The sequence below is a fragment of the Myodes glareolus genome, chromosome 15 (genome assembly GCF_982192425.1).
Source record: "Myodes glareolus chromosome 15, mMyoGla1.1, whole genome shotgun sequence".
In the NCBI taxonomy this organism is placed as follows: domain Eukaryota; kingdom Metazoa; phylum Chordata; class Mammalia; order Rodentia; family Cricetidae; genus Myodes; species Myodes glareolus.
This window is the reverse complement of record NC_142040.1, coordinates 22,291,204-22,313,174: the sequence shown is the minus strand read 5'-3', so window position 1 is coordinate 22,313,174 and position 21,971 is coordinate 22,291,204. Positions and strand designations below refer to the sequence as shown.

At 42.8% G+C, this 21,971-nt stretch overlaps 1 protein-coding gene across 1 annotated transcript in view; it reads right to left on the bottom strand.

Annotated features, from left to right (window-relative positions):
- Positions 1 to 172: 172 nt before the first annotated feature.
- Positions 173 to 21,971, bottom strand: part of Wdr41 (WD repeat domain 41) — a 40,655-nt gene continuing 18,856 nt past the window's right edge. Inside the window, exons 4-13 of the mRNA XM_048455956.3 lie at positions 21,380 to 21,511; positions 18,987 to 19,049; positions 17,697 to 17,808; positions 14,983 to 15,045; positions 13,204 to 13,314; positions 7,736 to 7,920; positions 5,768 to 5,889; positions 4,900 to 4,988; positions 3,795 to 3,928; positions 173 to 1,088 (exon numbers count right to left, since the gene is read on the bottom strand). Coding sequence (XP_048311913.1) covers positions 936 to 1,088; positions 3,795 to 3,928; positions 4,900 to 4,988; positions 5,768 to 5,889; positions 7,736 to 7,920; positions 13,204 to 13,314; positions 14,983 to 15,045; positions 17,697 to 17,808; positions 18,987 to 19,049; positions 21,380 to 21,511 — 1,164 coding nt within the window. The 3' untranslated portion in view covers positions 173 to 935. The remainder of the gene's footprint in view (positions 1,089 to 3,794; positions 3,929 to 4,899; positions 4,989 to 5,767; positions 5,890 to 7,735; positions 7,921 to 13,203; positions 13,315 to 14,982; positions 15,046 to 17,696; positions 17,809 to 18,986; positions 19,050 to 21,379; positions 21,512 to 21,971) is intronic.

The following is a 21,971-nucleotide window of genomic DNA, read 5'->3' as shown; positions in this document are numbered from 1 at the left end:
TGAAAGCTGAAACCAGTGGAGACAAGAATTTACAGCATCCATCCAGGGAGCATAGTGCACACATGTGCACACACAAATATGTAAACATTCTCCTGGAGAAGGATCAGGTACCTAACATCCCACATCCTACCTGTCTTTAATAAAATTCCTTAATCAACAAGAGTAATCCCACTGCAGTGTAGAAGACATTTTATGTTTCAGTGCCAAAAATAAGAATATTTCCATAGGCTGGTAGGGCGACAGAGATGGTCCAGTCCTAGTGGATCTTCAACGACCCAAACGGTGGGTCTGTCCTTGAACATTTCATGTTAACGCGAAGGAAAGCAGATGGCTAGGGCAATTCAGCTGTGGTTTCTGACCTCAGAAAAGCAGTGTGTCTTTCCTAACCCTGGACTCACCAGAGAAACACTCGAGTACTATTCTGGTCAGTAACTGTCCAGGCCGGTTCACACCGAGAAAGAAATGTACCCTGTGGACTGGAGTTCAGAGGGATTTTAGTAGGGACAATGGGATCTTTTCAGTGACTTAAATTAGTACCTAAAAGAAGTGTTGTGCTTAAAGAAAATAATTCTTTTTTGACTAATTTTCAAGTTTAGTTTTAGAGAACAGCTACTAGAGAGCAGGAGAATGAAGCAGAACAGAGATCTATCCTGACAATTCCTAAACAGTCTTTAAAGGAACCCCAAATAGATAGAACTAAAGAATGTGGCAGCTTCACAGTTCCCTTTTCCCCCATCACTTTACAAAACAAAACACGGCACCCACTATGCCATGGCAGCAAGGTCCAGCAGAAACCTGTGCTATGTCCTTAGGTGAGCACACTTGCTTCATAGGCAAGCAGAACTTTACAAATCTAAGTGATCAGTGTGTTACGGCTTTCAGAGTTCTGCTCTTCATTTGATGGTCAAGGTTCATGTGTCTGTCCAATCCTTCAACTAGACAGCGGGGTGTAGGTCACCATCCTCTTCTAACTTCTGAAATAACTTTATACTTCGGAGTCCAGATTCCCGCTCTCCATTTTTCCACAGAATAATGAGATGATCTGCAGAGCATGTCACTAGTCCATGATCTTCAAAGTATAGGAACATCTGTAAAATAAATTGAAACACTAGTTCAAGACCATAAGAAGAGGCTAAAGCTAGATCACTGTGTGCTAGCAGACGAGGAGGTCTCTCTGGATTTGAATGCAAAGTCTCTAACGAGTGACTTTCTTGTTGCCAGTGTTGGTGAGCCAAGCGAGGGTTTCCTGTGGCTGGTCTACCACTGAGCCCCTAACCTTTGCCAGGGCTCACTGATGCAGTCTGGGCTAGCTTGAGGGCTACAACCTCCTGCTCTGTTAGCCTCCTGAGAGCTAGGATTACAGGCATATGCCACCTAGCCTCAGGAAACTTTTCCTTTTCAAAACCTGTCAGTACAACCAGTATCTAACATTTTAATGGCTTTTGTTGATCAACTACAGAATAACAGTAACAGAGATTTCTCAAGGTATCTTCTGGGTTTACCACAATCTAATTATTCACATATGGGCTTTAGTTTGATTCTGTCAGGTCTGGGTCCCCTCACACTTGCATTATTTACTAGAATGGCTACCAACTAAACTGCCTGAGATAAACACTGACTTCAGAGATTTCTGTAAAGTAGAGGTGATGCGTCAGCACACAGTATCTACTGAGAGGCTTCAGCTTAAAAGCCAGGGTCAGCTGCAAGAACTGGGGTACCAATGCTTGAAAGCCGGGGCCAGCTGTAACAACTGGGATATCGATGAGAGATTCTAATCAGTGCTACCCTGCTCATGCATGCCACAGAAACTCAGAAGAGTAGAGATGCAGCGGTAACTCGGGAAAGGATGTGCTAGAGAAGGAGGAGAACGGAGGCTAAAACCAACAAAGGAGGATGCTGTGGACGGAGAGAAGTGGGGCTAGAGAGAGAAAACTGGGGATAAAACTAGGGTGAGGCCTTTAGTGACCCAGGGTAAGAAGGGATGGGCCGAACAAAAGTCAGGGACAAGAGAGTAAGGTCAAAGGTCGGGACTTGCTGGTGACTACGGAGCAAACTTACTCTTACAGGCAGAAGGGCCCGAGGCAGCAAGGGTGAGAGCACGAGAGCCCTGAGGACATTCAGGAGGCGGCACCTGCTAGCAACAGTCTGAACTTGCCAATGAAGTCAGAAGAGCTTTTTAAGAATGCAGGATGAGGGGGTAGCTTGGTGACAGGCACTTGCCATGCATGTAGAGTATGGAAAGCCTTGGGGGACAGCAAGGAGGTGAAAGTGTGAATGCTTTCAAGGACGTTCCTAACCCTCTTACTTACCTAATGATGAACACACCATTTCTAAGGTCTCTCTACCCTCAAAACATTTAAGGAGGGGGGGAGCTGAAGAGATGATTCAACTGTTAAGTGCACTGACTGCTCTTCCAGAAGGCCTGGGTTCTATTCCCAGAACCTACATGATACCTCACAACCAGCTGTAATTCAGTCCCTGGGAATCCCAACACCCTCTTCTTGCCTTCTTGGGCACTGCAGGCAAATACCCATAAAACATTTTTAGTATGTTCAATGAGTCCCCAATATTTTAAAAATAAAGCCCAAACTCCTCAGCCTTACTTCTTCAGGCTTTTTCTCTGATTGGTGTTGGCGGAAACCCAATGATTCCAGCCAGCCAGCCTGCCACAGCCAACACCATGTCTATGCCTGTGGTCTACCACATTGATGCTCACCATCTGTAACCTGCACCACAGCCACTCAAGTCAAAACAAATCCCTGAGCTACTTCTTAAAGGACAGCAAAGATGAGCAAGGTACAGGACCCAACAAGAGAGGTCGTACAGGGCCTTGGCTGTGTACCTTTCAGTCCAACCTAGCCTTTGAGGCTCATCTCAAATCCTCTGTCTCTAGAAAATTCTACAGGATACACCAAGAAGCGTTCCTTTTAACTCCCTAGCTGCTTTTCACCAGGATCAGCTGAAGTAGTCTTGATTGGCAGCTCACTGGGTCTTTTTACTTCCTCTCTACTGAAGTATCAGATCCGTGAGGACAAGGGTTACATTTTATACCTCTTTTTAAACTTCAGGAAATGGTCAATGGTCAGTGTGGCTGCTGCTTCTAAGTAAGTATGGATGCCTACCCAAATTAAAAGTAATTTGTTCCTCACTGGCCAAGCAACAGGAAGAACAATTCAGGAAATATATTCCTTAGGGCCCCCTCACTGCTGTTCTTACGCCGTACCAGTTCCCATCACCCCTTCATTGCCATCAATCCCTTCCTTCACTGCAGACAATGGTGCTTACTGTAAATTATTAATGTGTCTGCAATTCCACGAGTGAGACTCCTCCGCATAGTTCCTAAACTTCATAATGCAAAGTGACACAGTAGCAGGGTCTATAACCAGGGTTAATCAATGGCAGTTGGAAACAGTACTCTGATCCTAAATTCGGTTATGATCCCTGGAATTAGATTCTGTTCAGGCTTTTACCCTACAAACACAGCCACAACGCTCTGACTGCTGCAATACATAGTCAAAGTCACTAACATTGCCCAAGATTGATCAGCTAGCTACACCTCCTATACAATGGAGACTAAGCTTGTTCTTAAACCAATACATTGTTTACTTCCTCAAATCCTATCTCTAGGAAGGCCAACCCTAACCACTTGTACTATCACTATCTTATTCTGGTTCTTATCTTGCCAAAGCCCACAGCTGAGAATGTGTGAGTCTTACTTAGAGCAACTGCATGAGAAAAAAATCGTGCTGCAAAAGCAGGAGCTGCTTGGCCTGCAGGCCTACTAAGAGTGGTACCTCCACGGAGGACGAGTGGCCGATCAAGTCTCCCATGAGCTCCAGGGAACACGTGGTGCCGTTTTCTTGCTGCTTCTTAACAGGCTGGTTGGCTTGTTTGCTCACTCTTCCAAAGCCCCACATATTAAAAAACCCTACAAAAATACAATCATTTCAGTCACTTCAAAAGCTCATTTCCTTACTGAAAGGCAGAAAATTTCAATATAATCGTGTCTCACACTTGCGTGTGTGAAGGGTTAAGCTGACAGCAGTAGGCACTAGCCAGGACCTATGGACATATTATGTTGTATTTTTCTTACCTTGCCTAGCTCCACATCATCTTTTCTACAGCCCCTACTCATCCACCAAAAAACCAGACATTGGAATGTAAGAGAAGTAAGCAGCCTTGAAGGTTTTATGTAATCATAGAAAATCAGGGAGAAGACATATCAACAAAGCAGGGAAATTCTCTCTCTCTCTCTCTCTCTCTCTCTCTCTCTCTCTCTGTGTGTGTGTGAGAGAGAGAGAGAAAGAGAGAGAGAGAGAGAGAGAGAGAGAGAGAGAAAGACTATCCCAGAACTTCAAGTAAACTGAAAAAGACAAGAAATTAAGAACACCAGTATTTGACATATTGAGGATTAATAGTTAAATTCATTCAAATATCCAGACTCATTTTTCAAACCAAACCCCTAAAAGAGTTCATGAGATTATGACATTATGTTGCATTCGGTTTTAATAATGCTTTTTTACCAATTGTACAGATTTTGTGTCAGTCAGAAATACAATGTTATAGGTGTGGAATTACTTCAGTAGGCTACCTGGTCATTTGAATTTCGTAAAATTCAGTTTTCTCTCAAAATAATAAAATTGTAATCGACTTCAACTGAAATAAAGAGATAGTTTTACACTGAAGCGAAATTCAGATGCCAACTCCTAATTCCAAGCACCAGAGACATGCTGCCAGTGTCTGAAGCCTACACGGGGCACATTCTATGCGGCTCCTCGGGCTCCTCACTGTAACCTCTCATTGTCCTGCTGGATGAGATGAAAAAGGAAGGAAGAAGGGGAGGAGAAAGAAAGGAGGAAGGGAGAGGGAACAGCATGTTCTGTGGGGGAGGGCACGCACCTGTTGGGACAGGTTCAGCTGCCAGCTGCTGTTTCTCTCGGACCTCCCAAATGCGTACACTGCCATCTTCTGAGCATGAGATTAACTGCCTGTCAGAACAAAAAGCCAGACAGAAGAAGTCGGAAAGAGTACTTGGAAGGCCGAGTGCTAGCTGCTGAAATCACTGGAGCCCTCAACTGACTGCATCAGCTAGTCAGCTTTGGACAAGATGGACCATCACAATTTGGCAAAGCACACATTACAATCTGTGACGTTGGCTCAAGTGACATAAAATACCATCTTCATTTTTTTTTAAAAGACTATTCAGAAAAATGACACGAACTACACAATAACCTATTATTATTATTTAACCTATTGTTAAAGTCTCACAATATCCAAAGTAGTCTCCTCCTTCCTGCCTCTTTTTACATCTCTTCCCACGGTTCCTCTCATCGGAAGGATGCTGCATGGAAAATCTACTCTGTGGCTTCATCAGTGGAATTTTAACTGCCAAATCAACCCTCATTTATAGCCTCAGACAGTAAGGGCTACATCCAATTTTAGCCATAAACATACACACAATTAAAAAATTAGTTTATAGAATATACAAAATAGTACATTATAAGTGATCCAGGTTTTTTTAACCTTATTAACAATTTAAAACTTTCTTTTAAGAAACAACAGTATAATTTATTTAACCTTGCTCTTGTAAATTTCTGTTTGTTATGTATTGCTGCAGACTCTTCAATTACAGTCATGAAACATTCTCTATTTCCAAGAGAATACCAAGGTCAAGTTGTGGAGCTAGGTAATTTGGCCACTGCAGAAATCACGCTAGTGGGCCTCGGAGCCATGACTGTCTCGTCTTCGCAGAGAGATGGGAATGTACCTGTTGGGAAGTTTGTCGATGTGGAGGATGGTGGAGTCATGTGCAGTTTTCTGGCAGGCAATCACACGCTTCAGTTGTAGGTTATACACATATAGCCCCCTTCCAACGGCAACAAATATATTCTGGGGGGCAGGAGTGGAGAAAGTTCAGAAATTGGCATAAAACTAGACTTTACTATAATAGCTTTCCTGCCCCTTTGTGACACTGGGAAGCCACTGTTACCTCCCCGGCCTTCAGACAAAAATTACAGTCCTGCCCTTTGCCGCCCCCAATGTCAAAGTCTCCAAGGAAGGCTTAGCACACCAAGCAAGCAGAGGAAGGCTCTGCACAGGGCAGCTCAGCTCTGCCTTGGTGCTCTCTGGAGACCTGAGCTGCAGGCACGGTGGCTGCTACCAGGGCCCTGAAGCAGAAGGTACCGAGGTGCATGCAGCCTGGGCTTCCAGAGAACATGGTACCCTTGGGGATTTGCTCAGTTGCTTTTGTCTGGAAATGGAGCCAAAATGACTCGCACCGCACATCTTAAACCTATAAACAACCCAAGAAGTAGATGCGGCAGTGATCCTAGCCAAAGGCCATCTGAAGAATTAAAGGAAAAAGTTCTAAACCTTTCTGTTAAGACACTTGAGTCTTCAGAAGGCATTTTTGCTAGTGTTCCCTTCACCTCCACCTTACAGCATCTGCTGAGGATGAGGGGAAGCATGACTGTTACTCTCCAGACTGGCAAGGTAAGATTTAAGAAACTGAAGGGCCGGTAAAATGGCTCAGAGGGAAGGCGCCTGCCACCAAGCCTGATGTCCTGAGTTCCATCCCTGGGATCCATGTGTGATGGGAGAAGAAAACCAACTCCTGCAAATTATCTTGACATTCACACGTGAGCCACAGCACAACTGCATACACGTACACGCATACTCATGCAAACATATAAATAAATATATTTTTTAAGTTTTTAAGAATTAAATAATGTGAAAAGTGTTGGAGAAAAAAACTTGGTACTGACCTTCAGCCTCCATACTCATACTCCTGGTATTGGCTATAGCACCATATGCAAATACCTACATAGGAACACGCATGCACAAACACACACACACACTCACACATACACACAAAACTGGCACACAAAGTAGTACAAAGAAAAAAATTACTATTTCTGATTTTTCAACAAAAAATAATAAAATGGTAACAAGTATGAAAATTAGGATAAAAAGCACAAAATGAAATAAGAAAGGTTTCCTTGGCTCCCTTTCTCAAAAGCTATGAACACCGAGACAAGTAACTCCCCTTAAACACATTTTCTGAGGCACAGAGGCTTAGAGAGAAGACTTTCGGGTCAGAGGCAAGAGTCAGTAGTGCCAGCGCTGGCTTACAGCGTGGGCATCGCAAGCGCTACTGCCTGGTCAGAGACAGACAGCAGCTGTTCCCGCCCGGGTATCCTGACCAGGACACCAGCCCCCTAGGAGAGAAACATTTCTCACAGGTTTAACTTTTCCCCTCTCTAGGACATACCTCAGAACTGAAAACAAATCAAACAGTAACCTCAAACACGATGGGACAGCTCAATACAAATCAAATTAGGTTTGTAAACTTGCGCTCTAATAACTTCTTTACTGCGAGATTAGGGACCAGGACTAAAGTCTCTTCTTAACACAAGGGGTCCATTCTTTAGCAAACTATCAGGCCATTTTAGAACCTGAAACCATCGGTAGTAACCTTTTCCTTACTGTGCGTGTGTGTGTGTGTGTGTGTGTGTGTGTGTGTGTGTACACGCATGCTCGGGCACATTCACGTATTGGTGTTTTCCATCCTGTGGATCCTGTTGTCCGAACTCAGGTTGCTGGGCTTAGTAGCAAGTACCTTTGCCTACTGCAGTGCCTCTGAGCCTCCCAGCTGCCCAGAATCCTGTCTAACATATTAGGATTTAAATATCAGATGCTGGTTTTATTTGTAACAATTATAATTTATACTTTTTACCTCTTCATCACATGTGAAATGATTAATAGAAATGTCATTTTGCTTTTGGCAGAGTTTTATTTCCTGCTGGGCATCTGGCTGTGGCGATGGGTTCCAGAAGCTCCGCTCGCAGGCCTGCAGAGTCCAGTCAAGGGCATCCCAGATCATCAGCTCCCCGACGTGGGACCCGGTGACGAAACTTGTATCTAGAAAAGTCCACCAGAGCCCCATCACTCATCGTGTTCCCGAGGCTAAAACTAAAAGTGAACGGGCTTCCTCGTTGTACCTAGACACACTAAAGAGGAAGGTTAATATGACAGCAAGAAGCCAAAGTTAGAGTTCACTGAAGATAAATATTACAGTTTGTACCAATAAAAATGCCATCTATAATGTTTGGTCAACTTTTACAGGTATTAAAATAAAAGAATCTTCCCTTAAATGATATGCCAAAAAAATCGTCAATTAAATAAGTAGTTCTAGGACTACAGAGTGGCTAAAGAACACTAACAGAAGCAGGGCATGGGAAGACATACAAGGAAATACCTGCTTGACAAAAAAAAATTAAAATTAAAAAATTAAAATACAAAACCAATACACATACGATTTAAAAATGGGGAGAATTGGCAACTCAAAACAGTTCATTATACTCAATACATATGGCAACCCTAGGAAGTACTAAGAATAAGAAAATAGATGGAAAATAAATATGTGATAACATCTTTAACTACTTTAATAATCAAAGAAATTTTAAATGATATATTTACTAAGAGGAGTCAAACTGTAAAATAACACACACACTGACCCACCAGTTCCGTTTGAAGAATTTGTCCTGAGGGAAAGGCAAACAATATATGTTCAAAGCTGCAAGACAGAATCCTAAGAATCTGAGGTCAACCTAAATAGCCAACTGTGGACTAAGTAAATATGACAACCATAAAATAAAATAATATTAGCTACTGAGAATTAAGCTGTAAAAGTACACTTATATTGACATGGAACTATGTTCACACCATACTCTTATAAAACAGTAACGCATGTATTTGTACATACAAATGCATACATGTACATATGCTCAGGAAATACACAGAGATATGTGAACTAGTGTTTAATACTGAATGATGGCACAATTTTCATTTTAATTCCATTCTTAATTTAATTCCATGTTTCTTGCTATTATCATATATTTATTCTGAATATAACTTGTAAAACAATGAGCTTTAAAACCCCCAAATAGAGTTAAATTAAGGACCTAGACAATTTGTACATCATATAGTTAATAGACACTGTGCAACTGCTAGACTAAAAATTCTCTCTCAAATGTAATTTATTACTGCCTTACATATTTAAGGTAAGTCAGAACAGAACACCGCCCTGAGCACAGGGCTCAAGCTACAGCTCCGGCTCTGCCTGCTACTAGCCAGGTGTCCCATTAACCTTTCTCTGTCTTGGATTTCTCATGTGTTAATTGAGGATTATTATAGAAAATAAATTAAATAGTAAATATCTAGCCATTTTTTTAAAAAAAATAATGTTGTCTTGAATATGGGTATTACTCTACATTAGCAGTATTTAAATGCACAGTGATTTACAACTTAGGAACACACGGGTGGGGAATTATAACTTTATTATTCCATCTGACAAATAAACCTGCAGGACAGAAATCTGCCACAGCCAGATGAACACTCTCTTAGAAATAAAAGTCACTAGCCATCCTAGATATGAGCATTACTTTTATCTTGGTCTCGGAGTCATAACAGGTAGCTTAGCAATGTCTGCAGCTACTGAATCACTGCAGGAGTCATTGTGGGAGGAAATAAGTTCCACTATGATCGCGGGAGGAAAACAGCTTTCCAGCTTTAACGCTGCGGCAGTTCGGGGTACTCAGCAGTACCAATCTTTCCACGGCCGCCTCGGATCTCACTCAACTCCAAAAAAAAAAAAAAAAAAAAAAATCAAAGAAGTTAAGGGTGAAAAAGACGCGCTCCTTGACTCCAGGTCTGGGTCTGTAAACAACACAGAATTAAAACTTTGAGACCACGCAGTTGCCTCCTCTGTGGTTCTTTTACACAACAGAAACACAATATCAATGACCTCTTGGATCTTTTCACTAAAAGCAAAAGACTGGCATTCACTTTAGCATATAAGTCTCCCTGTGTAATTATTTATAGTTCCAGACAGGTCACTCAGAAGGTTTCACACCAAACATCCTCATTGATGCTAACAGTGGATGTATTTCATCCTGTAATATCAAAATCCACTTAGGAAACTCTCTCCCAGCCCCCATCTATCCACTCCTCACAAACGCAAATGTTTTGTGAGCGCTATACACACTAGCAGCATGGACAAGCTAAGGAATGAAATAAATACATAGAGCCCTTTGCCAGAAGAGAGTAGGAACAGCAGCTTATGTCTTAGGAAACCCCAGGCTTACAGAACTCCTTCAGTAAGTTTTGGCACACATCAAACATACTTTCGGGAGTTCAAGTAGATCATTCCGAGACTGTCCTGGGACAACCTCACCAAAGAAACGCACTTCTTTTTAGAAAGTGTGTGTATGCGTGTGCATGAGTATGTGCATGAGTGTGCATGTGTTACATGTTTCTATGTTGTAAGCATGTTTGCAGATATGTGGGCCTCTGTACATGCATGTGCAGGTGAGAGGAGCATCTGGACACCCAGAACGGCTCTCCACCTTACTCCCTTGAGACAGGGTCTCTCACTGAGTCTGGCACTCACTGGCACTAGCTAGAATGCAGCCAACAAGTCCCAGTGATTCTCCTTTCTGCACCTTCACCCTTGCCCTTGACGCAGTTACAGGCACACCCAGCTTTGTCTAAGAGTTCTGGAGATCTGTCCTCATGCAAAACCTCTGATCTGCTCAGCTTTCTTTCCAAGCTTTAAAAAAATACCAAATGGTTATCCATGAAAACATATACACAAGTAACATTATACAGGCATTAGAACATCAGCAGGTCAGTTATGCACATGCGCACACACATGCGCACATAACAACATTTAGTAAGAAAACAAGGCCATGAATTTGAAAGAGAAGAAGGATATATGGGAAGGTTTGGAGGGAGGAATGGCTATGGGGGAATTGTATAATTATATATTCTTTATTTTTGGTTTTTCAAGACAAGGTTTCTCTGTGTACTAGAATTTACTCTGCAGACCAGACTGGCCTCAAACTCAGAAATCTGTCTGCCTCTACCTCTCTAGTGCTCTCTCATTGCCTGCCAAGAGATAGATAGTTTCTTTCTTTTCTTTTCTCTTTCTTTCTTTCTTTCTTTCTTTCTTTCTTTCTTTCTTTCTTTCTTTCCTTCCTTCCTTCCTTCCTCCCTCCCTCCCTCCCTCCCTCTCTCCTTCCCTCCCTTTCTTCCTCCCTTTCTTCCTTCCTTCCTACCCTCCCTCCCTCCCTCCCTCCTTCCTTCCTTCCTTCCTTTCTTTCCTTTCTGAACGTATCTCTCTTGTGATGCATGAACCGAGTAACTGGCCCATGGCATTAAGTGAGCAAGTGGAAAAGAAGCAGGGCAGAGTGAAGCGGGGAACCACAAAACAAATCATACAAGATCGCTAGAATCTGCAGCACTCCCATGTACAAGATCCAGCCAATAGCAAATCTTTCAAACATCACCAGACTACCTAAACATGTGCCATTCCTAAAAATGCTTTTGCTGTATTTATTATTTGCAGTTCAGTTTTGCAGTTTATAAAGCAGAAGTACTATAGATTGTAACTTTCATTAAAAATTTTTCTTTAGCTTTCCATTTTCCATAATATCCCAACAAAGACTATGTAGCAGCATAATATCCCAACAAATATCCCGACAAAGACCATGTAGCAGCAAAACTTTAGAGGTAGAAGCAGAAATATTGTAAGTTCAAGGTCAGCATGGGTAGAGAGAACCCATCAGGGTAGGAAATGGGGAAGGCTCTTCAAATTTTAAATTTGTATAAGCCTCGGGTTGAGGTATAACTAGCTCACTTGATTAGAATGCATTGGGTTCTCACCTTAGCAAAAAGTAAAATAAAATAAAAATTACAGGAAGTTATAAGTCTAGCTTATACTAGCTTATACAGTATACTGTGTGTATACTGCACAGCAAAAGCTGGACCATGATGCTAACTAAGAATTACTTGGTAATAACTTGTCATCTTCTGTGGAGGACCGCAGCCACATTCTCCATCATCAAGATGGCGCTGACATCCGGCTTCACCGCCAGGTGAACGCACACGTGTTGGTAACTTTCCACTTCTGTGTCCCCGCCTACTCCCGAGGCATCACCTAGGACTGGGAGCAGCGGACCAATCCAAGAGTGACACGTCCGAAGCAGGGTCTGTTTCCTATATAAAGGATGGGTTCCATCATATCTGGGTCTCCGCCATGTGGCTTATGCTCTAGCTCCCAAGAGGATTAAAGCTATTTCTGCAGAAGAATCCTGTGTCCCGCGTGGTTCTTGCAGGCGAGGCCGAGCGCAGGACAATCTTCCTTTAAGTAACCATGTTGTTTCAATGATGCCAGGGCTTCACCACTAAAACAAGACAGATAACTAGACCTAACCAGCATAATGGGCAAGAATCAGTCCTTCTTTTTGTAGAATTTCCAGTACCTTGTCATGGTTCAGTGTTTCCAAAGAGGCTCAAAGAGTTTCCCAGAGAAGTACTTGACTTTGGAGCTACCGTCCATGGCTAGAGAAAACAATCTCTGGATACAAAGAGTTGCCCAACCACTGTTACTTCCAGTACCGCAGACCATCTGGTCCTTGGGAAGATGTGCAAGTGGATTCTGTAGGATGTTGGCTACGGAGGGGAAGATGCTGAAGCTGGGAAGATGCTCACTGATGTGTCTGAGAAGAGGACCAAAGAGCACTAGAGACACAAAGCAGATCTGCGTGTGGTGTTCTCCATACTTCACCCCATCTCGTGTTCCTACAACTTATTCCCCCAAAAGAGCCAGTCGTGCCCCAGGTCTCCAGGGGCTCAGGAGCTGTAACTCCTCCTGCTGTGGCATGCTCCCAGCAGTCCTACACAGCCTGCTTGCAATCTCCACCAGAACTCTCCATGTGACCCATACACAGATCTCCCAGTTCAGTTCTGATGACGTCAGCTGTCACTTATCTGCCAGAACTAACTGCCCAGAGCCAGAGTTCGTGATCCTCTCCTGCCTCCTGATGTCATGCTCACTGGTAGTGACAGAGCCAGAGCCATTCGTGAGGAATGCTAGAATGCTCTGCATTCAGATTCACAGCCTGTGATGAGCATCCACAGCCACCAAGCAGAACCTTAGGATAGCTATGCTCTACTCTATCTGCCTGTGCCAAAGTCTTGGACCACACTGAGACTTGAGGCTCTACTGTCTCAAAGCTCAGAGTAAGAGATAACAACAGTCTCCACTAACCTATTATTCGAGTGGTAATTCTGAAATATTGGAACAAAACAAGACGAAAACTCTGAAATCGTACATAACAGAAGCGTATACAAAGAGCTTACCGTTGATGTTAACCAGTGACAGAATGTTATCCTGGTGATCAAGAAGACGTTTAACTTCAATGATATCCCATTCCAGCAAGCCTTCTGTAGGTGCTACTAACCTAAAAATTACTAAAGAATGGTTATTTTACTAAATGTTCAAAGAACATAAAATACCTTTTTACTCAAAAAGCATTAAGTGCAAAGTATATATCATGCTGGAAAAAAACCAACTCCAAAAGAACCTATTTATACCAGCTTACACCACTTCTTTAAAAAAATTGAGCTGCTTAAATGATCTCCTTAAACCCTCAGCCAGGGTGTCTTCCAGGGTTCCTTCGCCTTGCTTCCTTTAACTTCCCAAACTCAGCCTGACCTCCACTTTCCACAAGGCCTCATCACACATCAGGAGTATCAACTCCATTCCCGCCCAGGCAGTGACTGGCCACACCCCGGGTCATCTCCACTATCAGTGTTCTCTACAGTGTGTCCAGGTCAGTGACTGGCCACACCCCGGGTCATCTCCACTATCAGTGTTCTCTACAGTGTGTCCAGGTCAGTGACTGGCCACACCCCGGGTCATCTCCACTATCAGTGTTCTCTACAGTGTGTCCAGGCAGTGACTGGCCACACCCCGGGTCATCTCCACTACCAGTGCTCTCTACATGTATGTTCAGGCCAGTACGCACTGCTACAAAACATGCTATAGATTCCGGACCTCCAACTTAGCAAAGGCTTTAGCAGCTGCCAAAAAATAAAAACAGTAGTAAAACAAGAGACAAAGACTTTTCAGTTTGGGGGCACGTACTATTAAATTATAAACCTTCTGAGAATATAGCTTCTAAATTCTTGATTAGAGATGTTGAATGTGTTCCTTGGTTTATTATCTGACGTTAAAAATTAGTTTTAGTTATCCAAGTAGTGGTGACGCGCACCTTTAACCCCAGCACTTGGGAGGCAGAGGCAGGCGGATCTCTGAGTTAGAGACCAGACTCCTTATTTAAACTACAAATTCTAACATTAATCAACACATAAAACCTAAAATCAAATCAAGTGGTTCTATCAATCAATCAACACTTATAAAAATCTATGATATTCAAGGAGTTCTAGCTTCCAAATGTGAAGGCCCAGTTACTGCCTCCGAACAGAGTGACAGAGAGACAGCAGACATGAGGCCTGTGGAGACATGGCCATCAGTATTCTACATGTTCCCAAAGGCCACTAGAGCCAGGGCTGTGCATGCACAGACAGGCGTGCCTGAGAGAAAAGGTGGGCAGGCCCCACAGCCTTCCCAGGTGGCGGTAATCAACTATCCAAGTCTCTCTTTCCCTCAAAGTCCTCGCTGGAAAATAGAACATGGCACATTTCTTCCCATATTTCTGACAATATTTTGCCATCTGTCAAAGAATTAGCAAGATTATTAAATTCTAGTGGCCTTTCATATGTGAATTGTGGCTGTCAGAAATTCTCTCTGCTAATACCAAAGAGAAGTCTTCTTGACGTGGATAAACTTAGCGAAAGCACCACCGCTAAACGATTTTAGGATAAGTAATACATTGTTACCTCGAATTATTAGGAGACAGTTAATAGTGTAATCTATTGGCGAGAAGAAATCTGACTTAACACTTTGAAAATGGCTCACCTTATATTATTTTCAACAATCCAAGAAGCTACAGCTAGGGCAGAGACAGACATCTCCAAAATAAACCTGCTTTTATCTTTCTAGCAGCCGATGTGTATATTCATGTAGCTATCCAGACATGGAATGTGTACCAATGTAAAGAAAATAGATCTACTCACTCAGTTCTTTGCCAACTGCTGCCACAACACAGTTCCTAGGGATTTCAACCAAAGCACTGATCCCTTCAAAGAAAACATAAAACAAGACAAATCATTTTCTCTCACGGGTTACATCAAAAACAAAACTTTCTCAACTTTATGTTAGTCATTTCCCATAAAACATACTTAATACCTGCTACATAAACACTTCCTTTCTATCTTACACATGGAAACTGAGTTATGAGTAAGCTTCTGATCACTATGAAAGAATATATATATACACACACACACACACACACACACACACACACACACACACACACAGGCTCTGTGTGTAGTAACATGGTATACTCAACCATTTCCCTTACATTTACTAAGTATCCCTTAGGATAATCACCATCAACCAACACATGAAGGCTAATTCAATGAGCTCATCCGGCTTTCCCTCAGTGTAACTTTAAGGCATGCTCACTTGACCCTGAATGAGCTAATGTAATCATGGAAAAGCCATATCTGGCCATCCTGTTCCCTTACACAACTCCGAAGACATCGTCTTTCTGTGTCCCAGTGAGATGCTGTGTCTGGTCAGTCCCTGGTAGCTATGGGGTGAGAGCTGCTCATTAGCAGGATCAAGGCAGGAGGAGAAGCTGGTACTTTTGGCCTCACCTCTCAACTTCCAGGGAGAGAGGGACAGAGATAATGTTGGTCACCAGTCACAAATGGTTGGATTAACCATATCTACAGAAGAAAGCCTCCACACAAACCAGGATAGGATTCAGATAGATTCAGTAAAGCTGAACTTAAGACAGTTCCTGCAGGGTGGCACACTTAGGGAGGGCACAAAGCCTCTGTGCCCCTTCTTCCCACCTTGCCCTTTGTAGTTCTTCTTTGGTACTCTGTGATAGACCCTAAGTGGGTAAATGTGTTTCCCTCAGTTCTGTATACCACTCCAGCAAAGTGAATCCTGGTTTATAACCAGGGGGTCAAAATCTAAAACACAACACCAAGCGGGCATGTCAGCAGAATGATGGGTAAGAAACGACTGAGGACTAAGCTCCTGGCCTGTGGGACTGGACACCACCTCCAGGAGACAGAGTCAGCCTGAGAAGGGAGGACAGCCAGCTGGGTATCTTCTCTAGGAGCACAGAGGAAGGGAAGCGCCTATGGATCAGCTAGCCATTCCCAGCTCGATGTTCTACCCTCTAATCAACAGCTCGGGGAGTGGCCTTCAAACAGCATGTCTACAGCTAATCAGTGCATTTCCAAGATGACCTGAGTTATTGAAATGACTGGCCTTCATGCCACCACACTTCATTCATTTATGTTTGGTGGCTGCTATTGTCTGAACTGGCCTGTTGAAATCCAGGGTTTGGGTATTCCTCCTTGTCAGCCTCCCAAGTAGCTGGATTGCTGCCCACAACACTTTCCTTGGCCTTAAACACAGAGTATCTTTTCATAGCTGAATCATAAAATGGTTTCAGACTAACCGAAACTTCAAGTATTACAAGTTGAAATACTGGAACACATTAACATGAAATTTTTTAACAAAGTTAGTCTTCCCTTTTTGCTATACGTAATATATAAATGAAATTTTTAACATAAATGCAAACAGAGATGTCCCCCTTCCTTTCCTTCTTACCTGTCAAAGACTAGCAACACTGTTCTAATGTCAAGAGCGTGTCCGCCCTGACTTCTCCCACACAGGGCATATTTTACATTTGTTTTGTGTGCACATGGATGAGATGGAGGAAATGTGACCAAGCACAGAAGGACATGGAAGACTGGATAATGTTTCTGCATATTTGTTCGTTGTTTTTTGAGATGGGGTCTCATTCATAGCCCAGGCTGTCCTCAAACTTGTGGACATCTTCCTTTTCCAAGAAGAATTTTAAATGCAGAAAATGTTCACCAAGGGGCCAGGGATATGGCTTAGGGAACAAAGGCGCCTGCCATCAAGCTTGAGGACCTGAGTTTGACCCTGGAATCCACATGATAGAAGACAAGGGCTCACGCTAGTTGTCCTCTGACCTTCATACATGTATCATAGCCCAGGTCCCCTACACGCATGCACGCACGCATGACACACACATATACATGTTCACATACATATAATAATATATAAAACTGCAGAATATTATTAAGTGATCAGGGTCCTGCTGGCCCACACTTGGGTTTCGTTATATACAGAAAGTAATCAAAGGTTATCATGTTCACTGTGACACTAACATAGGGATGTTATGGAATCCACCTATGTGCTCATCAATCGATGAATGGATAAGGATCATGTGATACGCACATACACACAATGAAGAATTAGCAGCCATAAAGAACAAAATTCTATTATTCTCAAGGAAGTAGATGAACTGAAAGTCATCGTCTTAAGTAAGAAGACAGTGGTGCACATCTTCTCTCATATGTGGAAGGAGGGTGACTTTGGGGGGCTAGAAAACTAATGCAAACGTAAGGATGACAAGAGAGGGGGACAGGATGGGTAGATATCAAATACATTGTTTCCATGTATGAAAATACCATACTGAAACCTAATACTTGATACAAATAACATACATGTGAATATAAATGTTCATTCAATTATTTGTCACATGAAAATACTAATTGGATATGGCTACCAGCAATCCTACATGCAATTATCACATTATATTGTGGTATGTCTCTTTAAAGATTCAACTGTCTTTTTCAATAAATCGCATCTCATAATTCTCATGCCTGTTTTTTACCTGTATCAGAAAGGTGGTTGGTCTTACATAGCAGATCTAATTTTCGGTTCCACACACCTAAGTCATTACCACCCGAGAGCCAAACGTCCAGTCCCTGGAGAACAGTTAAGCACTGCAAAATTGATTGGAAATGTATTGTCAGTCTAGAAATGCTAGCATTTGTTATCCCATGGTTTTAAACTGTGTCCCCAAGTTCTTTCAAATCCCTCCTTTTGACAGGCGGTTTGTTTGGCTTTTCTGATTCCGGGTTCCTTAGGAGAAAATTGTCTCACAGCATTGGAGCAGAGAGACCACGTGATCTGTAAGGCAGTCACGCAGTCTAATTTGTAACGAGGTCACAGAAGACGCTGGGACTTTCCTGTTTTCTCTTAGCTAACTGCTGCAAGGCGACAATGGAGCAGTCGTGGCCTCTGAACAATGCAGAGCAGCCATGTACCAAGCCACCTGGAGCCTCTGAGGAAGTTCTCGACCCAGACTAGCCCTCTGGCTGTGACAGTCATGAGAGCCGGAGCCAACATCACTCAGCTAAGAGGTTCTCTGTTACTGAGCACAGACACCACATGTTTATTAGGGCCTTAAACCACCAAACTTTCAGGGGACTTGGGAACCACTCATAGATAACATACTCACAATCCTTAAAGGCCTTTTAAAAACAAAATGGAGACTATGATATAGTTTTTAATTTTCAACCAATTCTCAACCATTCTACTTGGTAGACTTAAAGGCTTTCCACGATGCAGGATCCGTTACTTTACATGGTACCGTAGGGTCCCTTTCTTCAAGAGTCATGTCCGTACCCACTATAGGCCCTGCCCATTATAAATCCACCAGGCCCCACCCTCTATAGACCTACCAGGCCCTGCCCACTATAAAACTACCACATCCTGCCCACTATAGACCTACCAGGCCCTGCCCACTATAAAACCACCACGTCCTGCCCACTATAGACCCACCAGGTCCCGCCCACTATAGACCCACCAGGCCCCGCCCTCTATAAACTCACAGGCCCTGCCCACTATAAAGCCATCAGACCCCACCCTCTATAAAACCACAGGCCCCGCCCACTATAAACCCATCAGACCCAACCCTCTCATTTGTTTGTCCCTGATCTCATTTCCAACTGAAACATTCTCACACTTAAATAAATACACATAATCCCAAAAATTTTGTCTTCAAATGGCTGTGTAAAAGCAACAATGTGTAAAACCTAAAGAAGTAATTTCATCTAATTTCTTAACTCGTTTTGAGAACAATACAAGCATTAAAACCTGAATCTGCGTCAGACTTTACCTTCACGGTGGACTGGAAGCAGGAGACGCTCTGGATCTGTCTGCCAGTGTCACAGTCCCACACTTAGACTGGCGTTAAGAAATAATTTCCAACCGGAATCTCAAAACTTTAATTAGGAGATGACACTTCTAATTAACAATCAAATCACAAGGATAAACAGACCCACCAGGGCCTGGTAGGTTTATAGTGGGCGGGACCTGTGAGTTTATAGAGGGCTTGGCTTGGTGGGTCTATTTATTAGAAAATCTTTAAGTAAAATCTAAGCTATCCAGTGATGACACCGCCATAGATCCAGATGGCACATCGTCACCGCTGTACTATGAGGCCCTTTAAGGACGCAGCAGGGCAAGAGCTCTGAAGCGCTAATCTTCATGGGCATCAAACACTGCCTCTGCCTAAAGGGTACTCTTGGGAACAGTTTACCACGATGCAGTGAGCCTGTGCTGTATGAGACAACTTCTCCGTCTCCCAGCAGTCTCTGAGAGCTCACTGGGTGCTCATACACGGCTCACCACTACTGTGACAGTAACTGTGTCACTGGGACTGAGTCTGTGCTGAAAACCACTGTAAGGCCTCTCGCCACACGGTGAGGGCGCAGTTTGTTTAAAGAACAGGATGATCTTTATAAACTTTTAACACTACTTCCTACAGTGTGATACTCCATATCATATACATATAAATATCATATCATATACTTGTAAGTGTAAATAATATAAATGTATGGCAAATACATTTTATAACACTGTGACACATATTTAATAGTATATTTTAAAGTTAGTTTCATAATCTAGTTAATCATACAATATCTGATTGTTTTTATTAATTCTACTTCACTCTTCAAATGCAGTTAATTATAAAAGGAGAGACACCTGTATATTTGTATGTTTGTGTCACACTACACAAACTACTCAATCATAGAAAAGCTCTCTAATTAGACGATGTTTTCCGGCTTTAATCTCCCAGTTCTACCACCCCTCAGTCTTTCCATAGATTTCAGTTTGAAAGCTTAATGCTCAGTACTAAGAAACATGGACTCTTAAAACCATCACTTGACAGAAAAAAATAAATAAAGTCTACCATCAACATTTAATTAAGAAAGTTAATTAACAGAGGTCCAAGGAGAGTAAATTTAGAATCCATCTGGATAAAATGAATGCCAAAGTTCTCTGGGATTTCGTTTTAAGTAAGAGTGATTTCGTAGACACAGATAGATGGCTGTGTGTGACCTCACTACTTACTGGTCCCAGCATCTTACCCCTGTACTGGGAAAAGTATTCTAATAATTGTCTATAATACTAGTACAGCATCTAAAGGGCCTAAAAAGACACTGTATTTTAAATTCTACTTCTGCCGAAATTATAACAGAGAAAGAGACAAGAGCTTGAATCCATAATGTTTTCCTTTAGAGTGGCAGTGATAGGTCTCGCCTAGCCCAAGGATCTAACCGAATCCTGCTTCAACGTCAGCCCACTTAAATGTTCTGACATTTTCTGACAAGTTATCTAGAAATGGTGTCAGCTGCTGAGCTCACTCTACGTGGGACCTCAAGTCGCATGTCCTGGTTCAAGGGAGGCCTAAGAAACCATTCCTCCTCTGGGCTTACTTCTAAACTTAACAGAGCTTTTAAACAGGCATAGTTTGTCCTGGCCGACCTGATGCTTTCAAGAGAGGAGTGGAAACCGAGTCAGCCACACACTGTTTATCAGGAGCGAGTCTGCCACAGCTCCAGGACCCTGACCGCAGACAGACTGCTGGCCACCACTCCGCCTTAACTTGCCAGACGCCTTCGGCTGGGCACCTCTGTCTCTACCCTCTCACTTGTGAGAATGACCAAAACCCCTACTTCATAGAACCATTTTAAAGATTATGTAAATCAACATGTGTAAGACGCAACAATCCGCAGCAAACAAGCGCACTTCGCAGAGTGGTGCTGTTCCTGCTGCACTGGAATTCTGGGAAGTCCGGCAGAGCAAAAGCAGCTTCGCACCTTTAAAAACTGCCTCAAATCAAAGACTTAAGTACTGCGCAGACCCACTCAGCAGCAATGAGGCTCTCACAACGCAGGCCACACATGACAAGGAAGGAATTATTTTCCAGGCCAATTCATCCTAATTTCCCTAAATTGAGGTGATATTTTAAGCCCACAACTTCCATCCCTCCCTTCTGCATAACTTGATGAAATAGAATCTAGAACTCTAATTTTGTACTCCAAAAGCTCTGCTCCAGCTAGTGGTTTCTGACCTACAAGCCCTGACCTGCGACTTCCAGTCACCAAAGACTTCAGGGAACAAAGTCCTAGGAACATAAGGACTTGACAATCAGTTTGCCGTCAGAATACACAGACAGGCGCAGGTGCTGGGTCCCTGGCCACCGCACCCTGGGGGTAAGGATATACCGACGGTCCTGTCTGCAGAGGCTGTCAGGATGAGCTGGTGGCCCTGCTCACAAGAGTCGAGCGGGGGAAACGCGGTGATGGCCGTTATCTTCTGGGTGTGTCCCCTGAGATCCAGAAGCTTTTCTCCTGTCTGAAACACAGGTAAGAATGCTAATAAGCTTACCCCTTCCAACTTGAAGAGTCCTACACAACATCAAGAATAGCTATGTAGTGGCTGGAAAGATGGCTCAGAGGTTAAGAGCATTGCCTGCTCTTCCAAAGGTCCTGAATTCAATTCCCAGCACCCACATGGTAGCTCACAACCATCTGTAATGAGGTCTGGTGCCCTCTTCTGGCCTGCAGGCATACACACAGACAGAATATTATATATATAATAAGTAAATAATTAATTAAAAAAAGAATACCTATGCAGAAAATAAACATACTTGCCACCTAAAATTATGTGTCTGGAACTTAAACTTTTTTAAGCAATCAAATACAATCTAAACAAATATCCAAAGCAGCTGTGAATATTTTGACTATTTTCTAGTTAGTATGCTAATTTGGCAGATTTTCATAGTCAGTTTAAAGAAATAATCTTTCCTATAGTT